Genomic DNA, 18551 nt, shown 5'->3' on the forward strand with positions numbered 1-18551 from the left:
CACATCACATTATGAATACAGGACTACAGACACAAATCAAATGTTTAATATTGGACTACAGACACATATCACATTGTTCATACAGGACTACAGACACATATCAAATTGTTAATACAGGACTACAGACACATATCACATTATTCATATTGGACTATATACACACATCACATTATTAATACAGGACTACAGACACATATAACATTATTAATACAGGACTACAAACACATATCACATTATTAATATTGGATGACAGAAACATCACATTATAAATACAGGACTACAGACACATATGACATGATTAATAGAGGACTACAGACACATATCACATTATTAATTTTGGCTTACAGACAAATATCACATGATTAATAGAGGACTACAGATACAACACATTGTTAAAACAGGACTACAGACACATATCACATTATTAATATTGGACTACAGGCACATATCACATGATTAATACAGGACTACAGACATATATCACATTGTTATTACAGGACTACAGACACATTATTAATTCAGGACTACAGACACATACCACATTGTTAATACAGGACTACAGACACATATCACATGACTAATATTGGACTACAGACACATATCACATTACCAATGCAGGCGTACAGACACATATCACATGTTTATTACAGGACTACAGACACATATTATATTATTAATACAGGACTACAGACACATATCAAATGTTTAATATTGGACTACAGACACATATCACATTACCAATGCAGGACTACAGACACATATCACATTGTTCATACAGGACTACAGACACATATCAAATTATTAATATTGGACTATATACACACATCACATTATTAATACAGGACTACAGACACATATCACATTATTAATACAGGACTACAGACACATATCACATTATTAATATTGGATGACAGAAACATATCACATGATAACTACAGGACTGCAGACATATATCATATTATTAATACAGGACTACAGACACATATCAAATGTTTAATATTAGACTACAGACACATATCACATTGTTAATACAGGACTACAGACACATCACATGATTATTACTGGACTACAGACATATATCACATTATTAATACAGGACTACAGACACATATCAAATGTTTAATATTGGACAACAGACACATTTCACATTATGAATACAGGACCACAGACATATATCATATTATTAATGCAGGACTACAGACACATATCTCATTATTAATACAGGACTAAAGACATATCACATTATGAATACAGGACTACAGACACATATCACATTATTAATTCAGGACTACAGACACATATCACATTATTAATATAGGACTACAGACATATAACATTATTAATACAGGACTACAGCCATATCACATTACTAATATTGGACTACAGACACATATCACATGATTAATAGAGAACTACAGACACATATCACATTGTTAATACAGGACTACAGACACATATCACATTATTAATACAGGACTACAGACACATATCAAATGTTTAGTATTGGACTACAGACACATATCACATTATGAATACAGGACCACAGACATATATCATATTATTAATACAGGACTACAGACACATATCACATTGTTAATACAGGACTACAGACACATATCACATTATTAATATTGGACTACAGGCACATATCACATGATTAATACAGGACTACAGACATATATCACATTGTTATTACAGGACTACAGACACATTATTAATTCAGGACTACAGACACGTATCACATTGTTAATATTGGACTACCGACACATATCATATTATTAATACAGGACTACAGACACATATCACATTATTAATATTGGACTACAGACATATATCATATTATTAATACAGGACTACAGACATATATCATATTATTAATACAGGACTACAGACACATATCACACTATTTATACAGGACTACAGACACATATCACATTGTTAATACAGGACTACAGACATATATCACATTATTAATACAGGACTACAGACACATATCACACTATTTATACAGGACTACAGACACATATCACATTGTTAATACAGGACTACAGACATATATCATATTATTAATACAGGACTACAGACACATACCACATTATTAATACAGGACTACAGACACATATCACATGACTAATATTGGACTACAGACACATATCACATTACCAATGCAGGCGTACAGACACATATCACATGTTTATTACAGGACTACAGACACATATCATATTATTAATACAGGACTACAGACACATATCAAATGTTTAATATTGGACTACAGACACATATCACATGTTTATTACAGGACTACAGACACATATCACATTGTTCATACAGGACTACAGACACATATCAAATTGTTAATACAGGACTACAGACACATATCACATTATTAATATTGGACTATATACACACATCACATTATTAATACAGGACTACAGACACATATCACATTATTAATACAGGACTACAGACACATATCACATTATTAATTCAGGACTACAAACACATATCACATTATTAATATAGGACTACAGACATATAACATTATTAATACAGGACTACAGCCATATCACATTACTAATATTGGACTACAGACACATATCACATGATTAATAGAGAACTACAGACACATATCACATTGTTAATACAGGACTACAGACACATATCACATTATTAATACAGGACTACAGACACATATCAAATGTTTAGTATTGGACTACAGACACATATCACATTATGAATACAGGACCACAGACATATATCATATTATTAATACAGGACTACAGACACATATCACATTGTTAATACAGGACTACAGACACATATCACATTATTAATATTGGACTACAGGCACATATCACATGATTAATACAGGACTACAGACATATATCACATTGTTATTACAGGACTACAGACACATTATTAATTCAGGACTACAGACACGTATCACATTGTTAATATTGGACTACCGACACATATCATATTATTAATACAGGACTACAGACACATATCACATTATTAATATTGGACTACAGACATATATCATATTATTAATACAGGACTACAGACATATATCATATTATTAATACAGGACTACAGACACATATCACACTATTTATACAGGACTACAGACACATATCACATTGTTAATACAGGACTACAGACATATATCACATTATTAATACAGGACTACAGACATATATCATATTATTAATACAGGACTACAGACACATACCACATTATTAATACAGGACTACAGACACATATCACATGACTAATATTGGACTACAGACACATATCACATTACCAATGCAGGCGTACAGACACATATCACATGTTTATTACAGGACTACAGACACATATCATATTATTAATACAGGACTACAGACACATATCAAATGTTTAATATTGGACTACAGACACATATCACATTACCAATGCATGCGTACAGACACATATCACATGTTTATTACAGGACTACAGACACATATCACATTGTTCATACAGGACTACAGACACATATCAAATTGTTAATACAGGACTACAGACACATATCACATTATTAATATTGGACTATATACACACATCACATTATTAATACAGGACTACAGACACATATCACATGATAACTACAGGACTACAGACATATATCATATTATTAATGCAGGACTACAGACACATATCAAATGTTTAATATTAGACTACAGACACATATCACATTGTTAATACAGGACTACAGACACATCACATGATTATTACTGGACTACAGACATATATCACATTATTAATACAGGACTACAGACACATATCAAATGTTTAATATTGGACAACAGACACATTTCACATTATGAATACAGGACCACAGACATATATCATATTATTAATACAGGACTACAGACACATATCTCATTATTAATACAGGACTAAAGACATATCACATTATGAATACAGGACTACAGACACATATCACATTATTAATTCAGGACTACAGACACATATCACATTATTAATATATGACTACAGACATATAACATTATTAATACAGGACTACAGCCATATCACATTACTAATATTGGACTACAGACACATATCACATGATTAATAGAGAACTACAGACACATATCACATTGTTAATACAGGACTACAGACACATATCACATTATTAATACAGGACTACAGACACATATCACATGTTTAGTATTGGACTACAGACACATATCACATTATGAATACAGTACCACAGACATATATCATATTATTAATACAGGACTACAGACACATATCACATTATTAATACAGGACTACAGACATATCACATTATAAATACAGGACTACAGACACAAATCACATTATTAATACAGGACTACAGACACATATCACATTATTAATACAGGACTACAGACATATCACATTACTAATGCAGGACTACTGACACATATCACATTATGAATACAGGACCAGACCGACATGGATTAGACAGCAACAGACCAGATGTTCAGTAGACTAGATATTGAACGTACCAGTACAGCGATAGAGACTTGCGCCTCCTTCTCCACCTCCTCCTTCTCCCTCCTCATCTCCTCCAGGTCAGCTGATGGGTCATACTCTCCCTTCAGACGATGCAGACCTAAAAACGCACACACACACATCAAGTGTGTATTTTGGACACACCTACTCATTCAAGGGTTTTTATTTATTTATACTATTTTCTACATTGTAGAATAATAGTGAAGACATCAAAACTATGAAATAACATGTGGTAACCACAAAAGTTTTAAACAAATCTAAATAGCCACCCTTTGCCTTGATGACAGCTTTGCACACTCTTGGCATTCTCTCAACCAGCTTCATCTGGAATGCTTTTCCAACCGTCTTTTCCAACAGGAGTTCCCACATATGCTGAGCACTGCTTTTTCTTCACTCTGCGGTCCAACTCATCCCAAACCATCTCAATTGGGTTGAGGTCGGGTGATTGTGGAGGCCAGGTCATCTGATGCAGCACTCCATCACTCTCCTTCTTGGTTAAATAGCCCTTACACAGCCTGGAGGTGTGTTGGGTCATTGTCCTGTTGAAAAACAAATGATAGTCCCACTAAGCACAAACCAGCTGGGATGGCGTATCACTGCAGAATGCTGTGGTAACCATGCTGGTTAAGTGTCCTTGAATTCTAAATAAATCACAGACAGTGTCACCAGCAAAGCACCCCCATATGATCACACCTCCTCCTCCATGCTTTACGGTGGGAACTACACATGCGGGGATCGTCCGTTCACCTACTCTGCTTCTCACAAAGACACGGCAGTTGGAAACTAAAGTCGCAAATTTGGACTCATCAGAGCAAAGGACAGATTTCCACCGGTCTAATGTCCATTGCTCGTGTTTCTTGGCCCAAGGAAATCTCTTCTTATTATTGGTGTCCTTTAGTAGGAGTTTCTTTGCAGCAATTTGACCATGAAGGCCTGATTCACGCAGTCTCCTTTCAACAGTTGATGTTGAGATGTGTCAGTTACCTTAACTCTGTGAAGCATTTATTTGGGCTGACATTTCTGAGGCTGGCAACTCAAATGAACTTATCCTCTGTAGCAGAGGTAACTCTGGGTCTTCCATTCCTGTGGCGGTCCTCATGAGAGCCAGTTTCATCATAGCGCTTGATGGTATTTGCTACTGCACTTGAAGGAATGTTCCATATTGACTGACCTCCATGTTTTAAAGTTATGATGGACTGTTGTTTCTCTTTGCTTATTTGAACTGTCCTTGCCAAAATATGGACTTATTATTTTACCAAATATGTCTATCTTCTGTATACCACCCCTACCTTGTCACAACACAACTGATTGGCTCAAACGCATTAAGAAGGAAAGAAATTCCACAAATTAACTTTTAACAAGGCACACTTGTTAATTGAAATGCATTCCAGGTGACTACCTCATGAAGCTGGTTGAGAGAATGCCAAGAGTGTGGAAAGCTGTCATGAAGGCAAAGGGTGGCTACTCTGAAGAATCTCAAATATAAAATATATTTTGATTTGTTTAACACGTTTTTGATACTACATGATTCCATATGTGTTATTTCATAGTTTTGATGTCTTCACTATTATTCTACAATGTAGAAAATAGTAAAATAAAGAAGAACCCTTGAATGAGTAGAAACTTTTGACTGGTAATGTATTTTCTAAGAGAGAGCTGAGATTTCTACAGTACATACTCTTCTTGGCCTCCTCCACCATGCCTCTCTTGATGTAGAGGTATCTGGGACTTTCAGGACACAGTGGCAGCAGTAGAGACTGTAACACAGCAGGAGCTCCAGACAGACCCAGCAGCAGCGGCCAGTAGTAGTCATTACCCAGGAGGAACTCTAGACCTAGCACCTGGGGGACAAGGGGACAGAGATGAGGGACAGACATAGAGAGAGACAGGGGGACAGAGATTAGGGACAAACACAGAGAGATACAATTAGGGACAAACACAGAGAGAGACAGGGGGACAGAGATTAGGGACAGACATAGAGAGACAAGGGGACAGAGATTAGGGGACGGACACAGAGAGACAAGGGGACAGAGATTTGGACAGACATAGAGAGAGACAGGGAGAAAGAGATTAGGGACAGACATAGAGAGAGACAAGGGACAGAGATTAGGGACAGACATAGAGAGACAAGGGGACAGAGATTTGGACAGACATAGAGAGAGACAGGGGGACAGAGATTAGGGACAGACATAGAGAAAGACAGGGGGACAGAGATTAGGGACGAACACAGAGAGAGACGGGGACAGAGATTAGGGACGGACACAGAGAGAGACAGGGGGACAGAGATTAGGGACAGACACAGAGAGACAAGGGGACAGAGATTAGGGACAGACACAGAGAGACAAGAGGACAGAGATTCGGACAGACATAGAGAGAGACGGGGGACAGAGATTAGGGACGAACACAGAGAGAGACGGGGACAGAGATTCGGACAGACATAGAGAGAGACAGGGGGACAGAGATTAGGGACGAACACAGAGAGAAACGGGGACAGAGATTAGGGACGGACACAGAGAGAGACAGGGGGACAGAGATTAGGGACAGACACAGAGAGACAAGGGGACAGAGATTAGGTACAGACACAGAGAGACAAGGGGACAGAGATTCGGACAGACATAGAGAGAGACGGGGGACAGAGATTAGGGACGAACACAGAGAGAGACAGGGGGACAGAGATTAGGGGACGGACACAGAGAGACAGGTGGACAGAGATTAGGGACAAACACAGAGAGAGACAGAGGGACAGAGATTAGGGATGGACACAGACAGGAACGCAGGGATAGAGATTAGAGGACAGAAAGAGACAGGGAATAGAGATTAGAGGACAGAAAGAGACAGGGAATAGAGATTAGAGGACAGAAAGAGACAGGGAATAGAGATTAGAGGACAGAAAGAGACAGGGAATAGAGATTAGAGGACAGACACATAAATGTGTGTGTGTGTGTGTGTGTGTGTGTGTGTGTGTGTGTGTGTGTGTGTGTGTGTGTACGCGTGTGCACGCTTGCACATGTGTGTGTGGTTTTACCTGACTCAGTAGTATACCAGTAACAGTAGCCAGTTGATGTAAGGTTCCCAGAGCTCCTCTGTAGGCCATGGGAGCGATCTCCCCTATATACATAGGAACTAGCCCTGAGGACAGACCTGAGAGAGAGAGAGAGAGAGAAGAGGGGGACAAACGTAAAATACCAAAAATTGCATGCAGGGCAGAATTAGGCTGATACCAGCTGATTATCAAAATCCAGGAAAGAGCCATTCAATTCTACAACCACCGAAAAGGAAGTGATTCCCAAACCTTACAAAACAAAGCCATCACCTACAGAGAGATGAACCTGGAGAAGAGTCCCCTAAGCAAGTTGGTCCTGGGGAACTGTTCACAAACACAAACAGTCCCCACAGAGTCCCAGGACAGCAACACAGTTAGACCAAGCCAAATCATGAGAAAACAAAAATATAATTACTTGACACATTGGAAAGAATTAACAAAAAAACTGAGCAACTAGAATGTTATTTGGCCCTAAACAGAGAGTACACAGTGACAGAATACCTGACCACTGTGACTGACCCAAACTTAAGGAAAGACATGACTATGTACAGTACAGACTCGGTGAGCATAGCCTTGCTATTGAGAAAGGTTGCTGTAGGCAGACCTGGCTCTCAAGAGAGGACAGGCTATGTGCACACTGCCCACAAAATGAGGTGGAAGCTGAGCTGCACTTCCTAACCTCCTGCCAAATGTGTGCAATCACAGCAGCAAGATTTGTGACCTGTTGCCACAAGAAAAGGGCAATCAGTGAAGAACAAACACCATTGTTAATACAACCCATATTTATGTTTATTTATTTTATTTTTAATAATAAGTAAGTATGATAAGTTGTACTTTAACTATTTACACATATGACATTTGAAACGTCTTTATTATTTTGGAACTGAGAAGAACTGTTGCCTGATAAGTTGTATTACTTATTTCAGGTTTGTTTATTATCCACTTCACTTGTTTAGGCAATGTAAACATTAGTTTCCCCTGCCAATAAAGCCCCTGGATTGAAATTGAATTGAGAAAGAGAGAGAGAGGGGAGAAGGGGGCGAGACTAGAGAGTCAGTACAAGCTTTGTTCACACTTGTAGTGATAAGGATGTGCATAGTGGACAGAGCCGGGCCGAACACTTCCTTCCTGATGTGCTGTAGTGTGTGACTCAATGTATTGATAACTCACCACAGTAGAATCCCATGACACATCGTCCAGCGATGACCATGACGTGAGGTTTCCACATCTTAGCCATCACCATCAGTAGACCTGCTATTACTGCTAACACATTCACCATCAACATGCCCTTCACCCTGCACAGACAGCATAGGCATTAGCTCAGTGGGCTAACGCAGTCTTGTGGCATACAGATGACCCGAGTTCAAACCCAGTCAGTCACACAAGCACATTCAGTTTCGTCTTGAGACAGATAGAGGAAGAGGGAGGTTCGGATGCTCACACACACCTTCCTCTCAGGTCTCCAATAAAGCCCACCAGGAAGGACGACACCATTCCCCCAATGGAGAAGATCGACACAGACAGAGACCAATACATGACCACAGAGGGATGCACTTCCTGCGTCTCTGTACTGTTCTCTGATAGGAGGAGAGGCTCCTCAGGGAGCACCCCCAGGGACCTCCCATAATGCTGCTCTATCACCTAGGAAACAAAGTAAAGGTTTGTAATAATACTTGCTGTTTACTCATGACTAAAATAAACAGTGTATGTGTGTACCTTCTGTGGCGCATTGATGACTCCCAGGCTGTATCCGAACTGTAGAGAACCCAAGACTGCTGAAAACACTGCTAGGGTTAGAGTGCCTGTCAGCTGCTGTAGGACACACAGATGTGAAAAGGTGCCTGTAATGAGCTGACCTAGTGATGAGCTGTCCTAGTGGACAGGGAACCAGTTCAATGCACCATGCGGTCCCACCTGCTGTAAAATACTGCTTATAACAGAGCAACAAAACATCTTCACATTACTCAGTGTTACGGTTTCCTGATTCAACTAATCAAGGGCTTGATATTTACTTGACTAGCTGAGTTAGGTGTGTGACACATGCTGTTAATAAAAATATATGGACATTTCTGCTCTGTCCAAAATTACAACATACTGATTGCAACATTACCACAAAAATGGAGGCAAGTGGAAAGGTAGGGAACTTGTTTGTTGGCCCTGCATTAAAGACCAAAATTGGCAGCAAGAAAACCCTCTAATAAATACAAAGATACAGCAGTTTTATTTGAGGACCAAAACGTTGACCAAAACGCCATACATTTCTCATAAAAAACTAGCTCCCTGGTATACAGAAAATACCTGAGAACTGAAGCAAGCTTCCAGAAAATTGGAACGGAAATGGCGCCACACCAAACTGGAAGTCTTCCGACTAGCTTGGAAAGACGGTACCGTGCAGTATCGAAGAGCCCTTACTGCTGCTCGATCATCCTATTTTTCCAACTTAATTTAGGAAAATAAGAACAATCCGAAATTCCTTTTTGATACTGTCGCAAAGTTAACTAAAAAGCAGCATTCCCCAAGAGAGGATGGTTTTCACTTCAGCAGTAATAAATTCATGAACTTCTTTGAGGAAAAGATCATGATTATTAGAAAGCAAATTATGGACTCTTCTTTAAATCTGCGTATTCCTTCAAAGCTCAGTTGTCCTGAGTCTGCACAACTCTGCCAGGACCTAGGATCAATAGAGACACTCAAGTCTTTTAGTATTATATCTCTTGACACAATGATGAAAATAATCATGGCCTCTAAACCTTCAAGCTGCATACTGGACCCTATTCCAACTAAACTACTGAAATAGCTGCTTCCTCTGCTTGGCCCTCCTATGTTGAACATAATAAACGGCTCTCTATCCACCGGATGTGTACCAAACTCACTAAAAGTGGCAGTAATAAAGCCTCTTTTGAAAAAGCCAAACCTTGACCCAGAAAATATACAAAACTATCGGCCTATATCGAATCTTCCATTCCTCTCAAAAACTTTAGAAAAGGCTGTTGCGCAGCAACTCACTGCCTTCCTGAAGACAAACAATGTATACGAAATGCTTCAGTCTGGTTTTAGACCCCATCATAGCACTGAGACTGCACTTGTTAAAGGTGGTAAATTACTTTTTAATGGCATCAGACCGAGGCTCTGCATCTGTCCTCGTGCTCCTAGACCTTAGTGCTGCTTTTGATACCATCGATCACCACATTCTTTTGGAGAGATTGGAAACCCAAATTGGTCTACACGGACAAGTTCTGGCCTGGTTTAGATCTCATCTGTCGGAAAGATATCAGTTTGTCTCTGTGAATGGTTTGTCCTCTGACAAATCAACTGTAAATTTCGGTGTTCCTCAAGGCTCCGTTTTAGGACCACTATTGTTTTCACTATGTATTTTACCTTTTGGGGATGTCATTCGAAAACATAATGTTAACTTTCACTGCTATGCGGATGACACACAGCTGTACATTTCAATGAAACATGGTGAAGCCCCAAAATTGCCCTCGCTAGAAGCATGTGTTTCAGACATAAGAAAGTGTATGGCTGCAAACTTTCTACTTTTAAACTCGGACAAAACAGAGATGCTTGTTCTAGGTCCCAAGAAACAAAGAGATCTTCTGTTGAATCTGACAATTAATCTTAATGGTTGTACAGTCGTCTCAAATACAACTGTGAAGGACCTCAGCGTTACTCTGGACCCTGATCTCTCTTTTGAAGAACATATCAAGACTGTTTCAAGGACAGCTTTTTTCCATCTACGTAACATTGCAAAAATCAGCAACTTTCTGTCCAAAAATGATGCAGAAAAATTAATCCATGCTTTTGTCACTTCTAGGTTAGACTACTGCAATGCTCTACTTTCCGGCTACCCGGATAAAGCACTAAATAAACTTCAGTTAGTGCTAAATACGGCTGCTAGAATCCTGACTAGAACCAAAAAATTGGATCATATTACTCCAGTGCTAGCCTCCCTGCACTGGCTTCCTGTCAAGGCAAGGGCTGATTTCAAGGTTTTACTGCTAACCTACAAAGCATTACATGGGCTTGCACCTACCTATCTCTCTGATTTGATCCTGCCGTACATACCTACACCTACGCTACGGTCACAAGATGCAGGCATCCTAATTGTCCCTAGAATTTCTAAGCAAACAGCTGGAGGCAGGGCTTTCTCCTATAGAGCTCCATTTTTATGGAAGGGTCTGCCCACCCATGTGAGAGACACAAACTCGGTCTCAACCTTTAAGTCTTTACTGAAGATTAATCTCTTCAGTTGGTCATATGATTGAGTGTAGTCTGGCCCAGGAGTGTGAAGGTAAACGGAAAGGCTCTGGAGCAACGAACCGCCCTTGCTTTCTCTGCCTGGCCGGTTCCCCTCTTTCCACTGGGATTCTCTGCCTCTAATCCTATTACAGGGGCTGAGTCACTGGCTTACTAGGGCTCTTTCATACCGTCCCTAGGAGGGGTGCGTCACTTGAGTGGGTTGAGTCACTGATCTTCCTGTCTGGGTTGGCGCCCCCCCTTTGGGTTGTGCACTGGCGGAGATCTTTGTGGGCTATACTCGGCCTTATCTCAGGATGGTAAGTTGGTGGTTGAAGATATCCCTCTAGTGGTGTGGAGGCTGTGCTTTGGCAAAGTGGGTGGGGATATATCCTTCCTGTTTGGCCCTGTCCGGGGGTGTCATCGGATGGTGCCACAGTGTCTCCTGACCCCTCCTGTCTCAGCCTCCAGTATTTATGCTGCAGTAGTTTATGTGTCGAGGGGCTAGGGTCAGTTTGTTATATTTGGAGTACTTCTCCTGTCCTATCCGGTGTCCTGTGTGAATTTAAGTATGCTCTCTCTAATTTTCTCTTTCTTTCTCTCTCTCGGAGGACCTGAGCCCCAGGGCCATGCCTCAGGACTACCTGACATGATGACTCCTTGCTGTCCCCAGTCCACCTGGCCGTGCTGCTGCTCCAGTTTCAACTGTTCTGCCTGTGATTATTATTTGACCATGCTGGTAATTTATGAACATTTGAACATCTTGGCCATGTTCTGTTACAATCTCCACCCGGCATAGCCAGAAGAGGACTGGCCACCCCACATAGCCTGGTTCCTCTCTAGGTTTCTTCCTAGGTTTTGGCCTTTCTAGGGAGTTTTTCCTAGCCACCGTGCTTCTACACCGGCATTGCTCGCTGTTTGGGGTTTTAGGCTGGGTTTCTGTACAGCACTTTGAGATATCAGCTGATGTACGAAGGGCTATATAAATACATTTGATTTGATTTGATACAGGTTGCAAAATAGTTGGATGTACCGATTCCATGGCACATGGTCTATGACCTGAGTGTTTCCATTTGCTGCTAAGAGACAGAGTCATTAGCTCACTTGTTTTTGGTCAAAGGTTAAGGAATGGCTAAACAATTGCAACATTTAATTGGAGCTAACTCTGCAAATAGCACTGCTGGGTGATATTATAGTCAATCGGCCAATGTAATAAAACTCTTAGCAAAGGTGTTTATCTTTCATTTACAATCTGTAGAAACTACGAGAATAGAAAGGTTCAGAACTTTTGTGAAACATCACACAGTGGAAAATCTACGACAGCTAGAAGTCAAAACTGGATGGTCTTCAGAGATAGATGGGAGTGGTTGAGGAGAGCTGAAGGATGGGACTGAAAACAAACTAAAGATAACTCATGTAAAATATACTGTCCATGAAATGTACGTAGAACGTATAAACTGGAAGTAGAAGCCCAAGTATTGTTGTCCATTAGTTTAATCCAATTAGGGGAAAAAAATAAAGAAGGGAAATATATTAAATAAGATATATATTTAAAATAATATATATTTACTAAACAATATATATATGGGGGTAGGAGATGATGCAGTCAATTACAATGATGGAAGCGACAATCTGTCTGTAATATTAAAGCTGCTCTGCCCCCTAACAAAGTGATAAAGGTGTGTCAATGATGAAATAAAACACAGACCGCTTGCTGCTGTTCCTGTTTCCAGATGTGTTTCTGTCAGAACTAAAAAATAAAAACTGATCGAACCAACTCTCTCATGCCATCAACAAATGAACTGTCAAATGAAATGGTACTCTCCCTCGGTTCAATCACGACACACACGTACACGATGCACACATTCAGGGGCGGCAGGGAGCCTAGTGGTTAGAGCGGTGGGCCAGTAACCGGAAAGGTTTCTGGATCAAATCCCCGAGCTGACGAGGTAAAAATCTGTCGTTCTGCCCTTGAACAAGGCAATTAACCCACTGTTCCCTGGTCGGCTGTCATTGTAAATAAGAATGTGTTCTGAATGCCTAGTTAAATCAAATATAAACACACTCTCACACACACTCCTGTCCTTGTGTGTAGCTACAGTGTCAGTCAGGATTGAACAGTAGGAGCTTTTACTACATTATAAAACCAGCAACTTGGCTTTCAACATCTGTTTAGTAAATTGATTAGATACCTCAAAACGAGCGTGTGTGTGTGAGAGCTCGAGTGTGTAAAAGTGTACAAAGATCTTACCTTTCCCGACTCCATGACGGGTTCAGAGTCTTGACACCAGCTCCAACAACATGAACTGATCACACACACACTTCCAGGGTAATCATCAATCGCTGGGATCACGCTGTGTCCACGCACTCATCTCGATCTACACACAGCACTGGACAGAAAGACACACCGGAGCAGAGCACCTCTCTATCTGTACACCTTACTGGTGGCTGTTTATCATTCATGTCATCATTACCATTTACACATGGTGCCTAACACACTTCACCTCCTGTCTTAGGTTGTGTTTGTCACCCTGTTTTCATGGTGGTTCAACTATGTGATAGTGATTAGTGAACACACACACAGTGTCTGGGCTGGTCTCCACTGTTCACACACACCCTGGTCAACCTGAGCTCAGCACATTGGCTCTAAATGAGGGGGAAGGTCTGACACTGACACACACACACACACACACAAACACACAGGGAGGGACAGTATTAGGTAGGGTTAATGATATACCTTCAACAGGGACAAAGTCTGAGGGTCGGTGGCCTCAGCTGATAACTTACACTGCAACCCCTACACACACACCACAGAATATAAACAGAAATACGTAAAAAAAAGAACAATGTTCTAGTATCATTTATTTGACTGTTTTACAAAACATAGAAACCAAAACATTAGTGATGAGTTTGTCATTCAGAAACAAAGAGGTCTAGAGTTTTTATTTTAAAGAGTCCAAAAGTAGTGATCAGCAGCCTGTTCACCAGATAGAGGTGTATCACACACACACACACACACACACACACACACAACTCTTTATTGCTAACATTCTAAAAAGCAACCTGTCTCCATAACAGTAACTTAAGCAGTAACTTAAGCATGACATTTAAAGGAGCAGTCTGGAAGTTTAATTTCCCGGACAAAAGGGTTTCCCCTGCACTTGTTTGTAATTTGAGGGAGTGGGTCTCGGTGAATGTAATATTTCTTTGATGAATGTGTTTGCAGTCACTAAATATACATACATGACCCACACACGCATACCTCACAGAACTGTTGCATTCTGGGTAATGGAGTTCTACAGCATGGCTTAAAAGCATTAAAGAAAACAGCTTCAGATGTTCTCGTCTTTGTTTTCAGAAATGCAAATGTATTTAATAAAATGTCAAACATTATTTAATTTTTTTATAAATTAAGTTTTGTTTAAGATAAAATGATAATGTTCAATCTAAGGACATAAGATGCTATGAAATAGTTAATATAAAATGGTAAACCAACAGAAAGAGTGAACAAAACAACAGTAGATAAATCAGATGGCTTCATCATGCTTGGCACCGTACAAACAGGAAGGAGTCACAATCAGACCAGACCAATCAGGTGGGAGACAGCTTTACACAATAATTCTTTACACACAGAGACAGATAAGACAGACAGACAGACACAGAGTGGTTCATTCTCAGACAATTCTCAAATGATTCTCAGTTGAATCAGGTTTTACTCTGGCATTTCAGCATAACATAAAACACACAAACTGAACGGCAGAAACTAGCAGTGTGCTGTGCAAGTTATCAAGTTCTTCACATTACAATTCAAAAGTCATTTTAAAGTACCTAAAGAAACAAGAAACAAAACTTGAACAATGTGTTATTTAAAAGACAGAATGAAAGCATATTTCTAGTAAACAGCAGAATGTTGTTATTCTTGTTTTGTTTTAACAGTTAATCTGATGCAGCACCTTGAGAATTGAAAGACTTCAGAGTGGATAGAGGGACAGGAGGAGAAGAGGGAGACAGAGGGACAGGAGGAGAAGAGGAGGGAGACAGAGGCGGGGATTTTGTTTTAAAGGGACATAGCCAATATTTTAGAGAAGAGGGGTGGAGTGGTGGAGAGAGGGGGGAAGTGAAGGATGAAGTGGAGGAGAGAAAGAAAGATTAGGATCCGGAAGTTCCGGTTCGTCTCCACAGACGGTAGTCGAGATCTTGGAAAACCGGGAAACCAGCGCCCCCTTTATCTAAACACTCCTCTACCTTCAGACTCCTCTTCATAATAGTCATGTATCTCTTTATTATTTCATTCTTTATAGTCCTTTAAGTCTGTTACAGTGTTGTAGTCTCTCAGTGTTTCACTGTCTTCAAGTTTGATTCTCTCAGAGCCTGATTCATTTACACTTCAATTCTTTCACACTGATTTGATATTTGATTCCCTCAGCGTTCGATTCATTCAGCGTTTGATTCTCTCAGTTAGATTCAGTGTTGGACTTTCAGGGTTCAGGGTGCGATTTGATTCTCTTGGTCCATTGTTTTAATTGGCGTCTGAAATTAGAGTTGGCCCGTGATCGACAGCTGAGCATTCCAATAGGAAGATGGTGGGAGGAGTTAGTTTCACCAGTTCATCATGGAGCTACGGTTGAGGGTCATGAAGAAGACCTGACTGCTGCCTCCAGACCTCACCGATGCAAAGAACACCTAGACACACACACACCCAAACACAAACAGCATGAGAAGACATGATTGATACAGGCAATAGAGAATATGAATGTGTGTGTGTGTGTGTGTGTGTGTGTGTGTGTGTTTGTGCGCGCATGTTGTTTACCTTGTCATTCCTCTCACACAGGAACTTGAGTCTCTGGGCTCTCTTGTGCATGAAGACCCCGTCCAGGTGTCCTGTCTCCACAGACCTGATCTCTATGGCCTTCTCCCCCCAGCCCATGATCTGGCTAGAGTGGATATAGGCTGGAGGAGCAAAGATAGAAAGCGAGAAAGAGAAAGAGAGAGAAAGAGAAAGAGAGAGAGGAGAGTAGATAGAGACGATGAAGGAGAGAGAGAAGTTAAAGAATACACTATTAGTTTCACTGTAGACTATATTGTTCTATTATGGAACACAACAGTTGAGATTGAATCTGATTAAACTTCACAGGAACCTAAACAAGTTCCCACAGGCCTAAAACGAAGCTGAGCTCACACAAACACCCACACAAAAACACCCACACACACACTCACCAACAGAAGTAGGCATCTCTCCCCACTGCAGCACGACGTCTTTAGTGATGCGTCCATAGGTATTGACGTAGACTCCCTCATCTTCATAACACAACAACATCTCCATCCCGTCTGTCTTAGGAAGAATCACGATGGCATGGGGAGTCACCTGGGTCTGAATCTACAGACAAGACAGAGGTAATGGTTATCTACTGTCTATCTCCCTGCACTATATATCACACCACACACAGACTTACGTGTGAGGGGACGTAGATGTCGTAAGGGTTGCCAGAGTCGACGTCGATGACATGGAAGCCCAGGCTGGAGCCGTAGATGACCTTTAACCTCTGCCCCTCCTCCACCGTCAGGTCAACCAGCTGGGGGCGGTGCTGCAGGTCAGTGAACGACTGGGAGGTGGGGGGAGAGAGAGAGAGAGAGAGAGGTGTTACTATTGACCCCAGAGTAACTAGTATCAGACAACGTGACAAACCCCATAGTATTGTCACAGACAACAGTGCAACATTTCCTCTCAAGAAGTCCCTGTACTTCCAGGATGTCTACCTAACTACAGCATCACATCTCAACCCGGTGTGGGAGCAACCTTGAAGGTAGTCCCTGTACTTCCAGGATGTCTACCTAACTACAGCATCACATCTCAACCCGGTGTGGGAGCTACCTTGAAGGTAGTCCCTGTACTTCCAGGATGTCTACCTAACTACAGCATCACATCTCAACCCGGTGTGGGAGCTACCTTGAAGGTAGTCCCTGTACTTCCAGGATGTCTACATAACTACAGCATCACATCTCAACCCGGTGTGGGAGCTACCTTGAAGGCCATGAACTTGTGGTAGGGTTTGGGGGCCCAGGCATAGATCTCCACTGCGTTCTTCTGAGCGATCACCAGGAACTTGATCCTCTCGTACTTTACTGGAAACAACACACACAGGAGAGAGTCAACAACACACACAGAACAGACGGCAACAAACACACAACAAGTGGGTCCGTCACACACACAGAGAGAGGAACGACAGAGAGAGGGACGACAGAGAGAGGGACGACAGACAGAGAGGAGGACAGACAGAGAGGAGGACAGACAGAGAGGAGGACAAACAGAGAGGAGGACAGACAGAGAGGAAGACAGACAGACAGACAGAGAGGAAGACAGACAGACAGACAGAGAGGAAGACAGACAGACAGAGAGGAAGACAGACAGACAGACAGACAGACAGACAGACAGACAGACAGACAGACAGACAGACAGAGAGAGAGAGAGAGAGACAGAGTTCCGTACCGACTTTGTAGTGTACGCAGCCCTCCAGCTCTCCTACAGTGACCCAGCCCTGCTTCTTCTCCACCTCTGGGTCATTGTGGAGTATCCTGTTCCTCAGCCAGGACAGGTAGTACACACGCAGCTTATTCTTCTTCCCTGGGAGGGGGGGAGAGAGAGAGAAAACAGAGATGTCTCTATCAGAACAGAGATGTTCTACAGGCCTCCAGTTCTTTAACTAACAGAGCAACGTTCTCCCTCTGTGGTCATGTTGCGGTTATGTAA

The 18551-nt window shown here is 41.1% G+C and overlaps 2 protein-coding genes across 16 annotated transcripts in view; both read right to left on the reverse strand.

Moving 5' to 3' along the window:
• The window catches only part of LOC110527388 (solute carrier family 2, facilitated glucose transporter member 2), a 40585-nt gene extending 26191 nt beyond the window's left edge, over positions 1-14394 (reverse strand). For 2 of the 4 annotated variants that reach the window (XM_036982704.1, XM_036982703.1), the window contains exons 1-7: positions 14055-14389; positions 9284-9379; positions 9015-9208; positions 8738-8862; positions 7550-7665; positions 6203-6365; positions 4518-4624 (exon numbers count right to left, since the gene is read on the reverse strand). In XM_036982704.1, coding sequence (XP_036838599.1) covers positions 4518-4624; positions 6203-6365; positions 7550-7665; positions 8738-8862; positions 9015-9208; positions 9284-9379; positions 14055-14069 — 816 coding nt within the window. In that variant the 5' untranslated portion in view covers positions 14070-14389. Of the gene's footprint in view, positions 1-4517; positions 4625-6202; positions 6366-7549; positions 7666-8737; positions 8863-9014; positions 9209-9283; positions 9380-14054 lie in introns of all 4 variants that reach the window. The other 2 variants (XM_036982705.1, XM_036982706.1) reach the window with 2 other exon arrangements.
• Positions 14395-14648: 254 nt separating this feature from the next.
• Positions 14649-18551, reverse strand: part of LOC110527385 (TRAF2 and NCK-interacting protein kinase) — a 54873-nt gene continuing 50970 nt past the window's right edge. For all 12 annotated transcript variants that reach the window (XM_036982693.1, XM_036982692.1, XM_036982691.1 and 9 more), the window contains 6 exons: positions 18291-18425; positions 17826-17926; positions 17257-17406; positions 17021-17180; positions 16614-16753; positions 14649-16486 (listed from right to left, as the gene is read on the reverse strand). In XM_036982693.1, coding sequence (XP_036838588.1) covers positions 16403-16486; positions 16614-16753; positions 17021-17180; positions 17257-17406; positions 17826-17926; positions 18291-18425 — 770 coding nt within the window. In that variant the 3' untranslated portion in view covers positions 14649-16402. The remainder of the gene's footprint in view (positions 16487-16613; positions 16754-17020; positions 17181-17256; positions 17407-17825; positions 17927-18290; positions 18426-18551) is intronic.

This window comes from Oncorhynchus mykiss, chromosome 7 (assembly GCF_013265735.2).
Source record: "Oncorhynchus mykiss isolate Arlee chromosome 7, USDA_OmykA_1.1, whole genome shotgun sequence".
In the NCBI taxonomy this organism is placed as follows: Eukaryota; Metazoa; Chordata; class Actinopteri; order Salmoniformes; family Salmonidae; genus Oncorhynchus; species Oncorhynchus mykiss.